The sequence below is a fragment of the Anarrhichthys ocellatus genome, unplaced genomic scaffold, assembly GCF_004355925.1.
Source record: "Anarrhichthys ocellatus isolate YVR2014 unplaced genomic scaffold, GSC_Weel_1.0 scaffold1871, whole genome shotgun sequence".
Classification (NCBI taxonomy): domain Eukaryota; kingdom Metazoa; phylum Chordata; class Actinopteri; order Perciformes; family Anarhichadidae; genus Anarrhichthys; species Anarrhichthys ocellatus.
In genome coordinates, this window is record NW_022281845.1 from 1 (window position 1) to 4,323 (window position 4,323).

General features: G+C 40.5%; 1 protein-coding gene across 2 annotated transcripts in view; it reads left to right on the forward strand.

The window, feature by feature from the left end:
* Nucleotides 1-160: 160 nt before the first annotated feature.
* The window catches only part of LOC116377938 (serine/threonine-protein phosphatase 2B catalytic subunit beta isoform-like), a 5,163-nt gene continuing 1,000 nt past the window's right edge, over nucleotides 161-4,323 (forward strand). Inside the window, exons 1-6 of one of the 2 annotated variants that reach the window (XM_031839702.1) lie at nucleotides 161-284; nucleotides 616-741; nucleotides 2,070-2,147; nucleotides 2,991-3,075; nucleotides 3,776-3,873; nucleotides 4,102-4,128. In XM_031839702.1, the coding sequence (XP_031695562.1) occupies nucleotides 197-284; nucleotides 616-741; nucleotides 2,070-2,147; nucleotides 2,991-3,075; nucleotides 3,776-3,873; nucleotides 4,102-4,128 (502 nt within the window). In that variant the 5' untranslated portion in view covers nucleotides 161-196. Of the gene's footprint in view, nucleotides 285-615; nucleotides 742-2,069; nucleotides 2,148-2,990; nucleotides 3,076-3,775; nucleotides 3,874-4,101; nucleotides 4,317-4,323 lie in introns of those variants that run through there. The other variant, XM_031839701.1, reaches the window with a different exon arrangement.

Genomic DNA, 4,323 nt, shown 5'->3' on the forward strand with positions numbered 1-4,323 from the left:
TGTATATATATATGTGTGTATGTGTGTATATATATATGTGTATGTGTGTGTGTATATATATTTTTTTTTTGTAGTGCTGGGCAATGATTACAATTAAAAATTGTAATCATTGCCCAGCACTACTTATTATACTTTATCTAATAGAAGCTTATCTTATTCTATCCTCATCTTCTAAACTGTGTCCTTCAGGTATCGAATGTACAGGAAGAGTCAGACGACAGGCTTCCCTTCTTTAATCACCATCTTCTCTGCTCCGAACTACCTGGATGTGTACAATAACAAAGGTGAGAGGAACCATGGAAACAGGTAGCAGACCTTGAAGCCCTGGCAACAGGAGACAGGAAGTAGAGAATGTTAATGTGTGTGTCAGAGACAGGAAGTAGAGTGTTAATGTGTGTCAGAGACAGGAAGTAGAGAATGTTAGTGCGTGTTAGAGACAGGAAGTAGAGAACGTTAGTGCGTGTTAGAGACAGGAAGTAGAGAATGTTAGTGTGCGTGTCAGAGACAGGAAGTAGAGAATGTTAAAGTGCGTGTCAGAGACAGGAAGTAGAGAATGTTAATGTGCGTGTCAGAGACAGGAAGTAGAGAATGTTAATGTGTGTGTTGTGTTCTCAGCGGCGGTGCTGAAATATGAGAATAACGTGATGAACATCCGTCAGTTTAACTGCTCTCCTCACCCCTACTGGCTGCCCAACTTCATGGACGTCTTCACCTGGTCGCTGCCCTTTGTCGGAGAGAAAGGTGAGGCTGTGATGTCATCGTGATGACATAAATGAGGTGTCCCATGTTGTGTGTCGATGCTGTACAGCTTTAAGCAGCATTTATGTAAAGATGGAGGTGAAAAATGTCATTTAAACCGGCAGAAACTTCAACACACAGCAAACGCATCAATCTAAACCAGTGGTTCTCAACTGGTCTGGCTGCAAGACCCACCATCACCCCTTAATGACAAGCCGCGACCCAAATTTTCAACTTCTCAAATGTATTTAATGAAAAGATGGAGCAGTTTGAACCTGAGCTGAAGATATCCTCTGCAGTCGTAGTGTAGGAGCTCTCTAGTGCAGAGAACTTGTTCCTGTCCGTCCCCGTCCCACATGTTTCACGTAAACCAGTAAAACGGCTTCATGCTTTCTTCTGCCAGAACCCCGCTGCACAAAACACACTGAGGGTTTTGCCCTCTTTTGTCCTCAATGTAAGAAAATCCATATCTCATGTAGTCTGTGTCATACTTGCGTTTTGCAAATTAGCATGAAACCAAACTGTGTGGGTGTTCTTCTATGCTGTGAATTGGCGGGTATCTATTAGCATTACAAGGCATTAACGCCAAATACTGTGTGAATAAAGTAAAAGCACAGGATTTTTTTTTTTTTTTTTCAGGCAAAGGCCCGCGACCCACTGAAAACGGGTCACTGATCTAAACAATACAAGATGAAAGACTGTTATTCTTCTAAATCCATACTTCTGGCTCTGTGTAAACATGTTATCAACCTCATGTTACGTTACGCTAACATGACGCCAGCATGGCGCAAGCATGACGTGCAGCTCCGAGCCTTAAAGCCACCGGAGTAAATTAGATCCGTCATTAATATCATGTTTCACAGAGTTATGAATCACGTGACACAGAACCAGAGAGACGTCATGATGAGTTCTCAGCTCTCTGTAAACGTGTTACATGAAGCTGCCTTTTAATAAATCAAATGATTATTCATTTCATACTCTGTTCTGTAACCTTTATTCTCTTTTAACTGGTTTTAATTTTCTATTCTCTTGTTTTTTTGATAAATTTGCCTTTTTAATAAACAGTTATTTATCACTGAATAGAAGATCATTTGGCAGCTATTTTATAAATCAATGTAATTGATGTAAAAATGTTATTTTTTAAAAGCAAGAATACCAAAAGTTCTTTGGTTCCAGCTTCTCAAATGTGAACATTTACATTTCTTTATCATTTATGACAGAGTGAATATCTTTAGTTGATGGTTATCAGAGTGAAGCGTCACTGTTCTATGAACTGATGATCTCTAAATGAAGCCTTTACATGTTGTGACTGACTGAACTTGTGCTCTCAGTCACAGAGATGCTGGTGAACGTGTTGAACATCTGCTCTGACGACGAGCTGATGTCAGAAGGAGACGACACGTGTGAAGGTAAGAGGAAGTAGCATCTTCATCGCCATCATCATCATCACACCTCTCTGCTGCTGCTTTTCATTTAGTTAAAGACTTTAACACTTCCCCTCTTCTGAAGGACGGAACTCTTCTTCATTTGTTTAATGAAGGCTCTTCTTCATCCTGTGTGTGCGCGTGCGTGCGCGCTATTGAATAGAAGTGTGGTGTTGCTGTAGTGAAGCTTCTTCTTCACTGAATGTAATAATGTAGAAGAGGAAGGTGAGGTGTGAAGGGGTTAAAGGACCGAGTCTCCATGTTCATGATGGTTGAACAGACTTCATTCATAAAGGTCTTGTAATGCACAGGTTTGATCTACATAGTTTGGACTGAAGGAGACGTGAAGATGAAATGTTTACTTCTAGTCTGACGCTGTGAACCTCAAACTACATCTAGACTAGAGCGCGATGAAGAATTATTAATATAATCAATAAAAACAAGCCAATCAATGATTCTAAATAAATTGCATTTAAAAACAAAAAGAGACCAAACAAATAAATAGTTAAAGTTCAGAAGACGTTGAAATTAAAGGGCAATAATAAACGGGAACAATCGAATAATACAAATAATTAGCATGTAAAAGACGATAAGAACAAGAATTTAAAATTTTACAATTTGAAATAAATTGCATTTAAAAGACAAAGTAAATAAATAGTTACAGATCAAAAAGAAGGGAAGTTTCTAAATAATTGGAAAGCCGATCAGAGTTTTAAACTCCGATTTCAATGATCTGATGAAGTTGTTCCACACGGTGTAGACGTTGAGGCTGTGGAGCTTCAGAACATGGAGAACGTTGATGTTCTTCTTCTGTCCTCCTGCCTCCAGGAGGAACTCCAGCCGTGAGGAAGGAGGTGATCAGAAACAAGATCCGGGCGATTGGAAAGATGGCTCGAGTGTTCTCTGTGCTGCGGTGAGTCTCTCGTCTCTGCTCTCTGTGTGTAGCTGAACGTCTCCATGTTCACCAGCTTAACCTGTTTCTGACTGTGGATGAACTCTTCTCTCTGGTTCACAGTATAAAGATGTTTATATGTTTATCAGTCTATCGTAATAGAAACTCTTCTCGTCTCACTCGTGCTCCACTTCACCCAAAGCTAATGACTTGTCCTGATTGTCCTCTTTCCTTCCTGAGGAAGTGTGTCTCCATCGTTTGTCCTCTAATGATGAAGAAGTTATTTCAAGGCCTCAACTCTTCCTCTTTTAGTTCTTATGTGTGATTTAAGTTTCTCCACTTCTGCTTTCTGCTGACGACAACGTCTCTACTGCAGTACAAGTACTACTACTGTAGTAATACACTGACTATGAAGAAGTACTCTGATCCTCTACTGCAGTACAAGTACTACTACTGTAGTAATACACTGACTATGAAGAAGTACTCTGATCCTCTACTGCAGTACAAGTACTACTACTGTAGTAATACACTGACTATGAAGAAGTACCACATACATTTAAAAACATCACTACTGTCCCTTTAATAAGAATAAACTCAGTGGTACTATGATGGATCCCTGAGGAACACCAGATTAAAAAAACACGGGTTGTAAACTTGTAAATAGCTGGTTTAATAAAGTTGTAATTGAATCACTGATGTGTGTGTGTGTGTGTGTTCACAGAGAGGAGAACGAGAGTGTGTTGCAGCTGAAGGGTTTGACCCCGACAGGAACGCTGCCGGTGGGAGTTTTGTCCGGCGGTCGGAGAACTCTGCAGAGCGGTGAGAACCAACACAGCCGAGCATCCCACCAAAATACACACTGAGAGTCCGACCCTGAACGCTCTGAGAGTCCGACCCTGAACGCTCTGAGAGTCCGACCCTGAACGCTCTGAGAGTCCGACCCTGAACGCTCTGAGAGACACATGTTGTTTGTCTAACAATCCATTATGCATTGATAACGTTCTCTCTCTCCATTCGTTTTGGGCTCTTCTACTGACACTTACACAGCCACCGTAGAGGCAGAGGAGGCAAAAGGTATGCAACTGTCTGTTTCCTGTCTCCTGTCTCTGTGTCCTTACCTGTCTCTACCTGTCCTTAGCTGTCTCTTGATGTGATGAAGTCTCCTTTCTTTTAAATCCTGTTGTTTTAATGTGGCTCATATTAATTTAATATTATAAGTAGTATATATGTGCTTTATTAACTCTATTACTTTAGTATTATAAGTAGGAT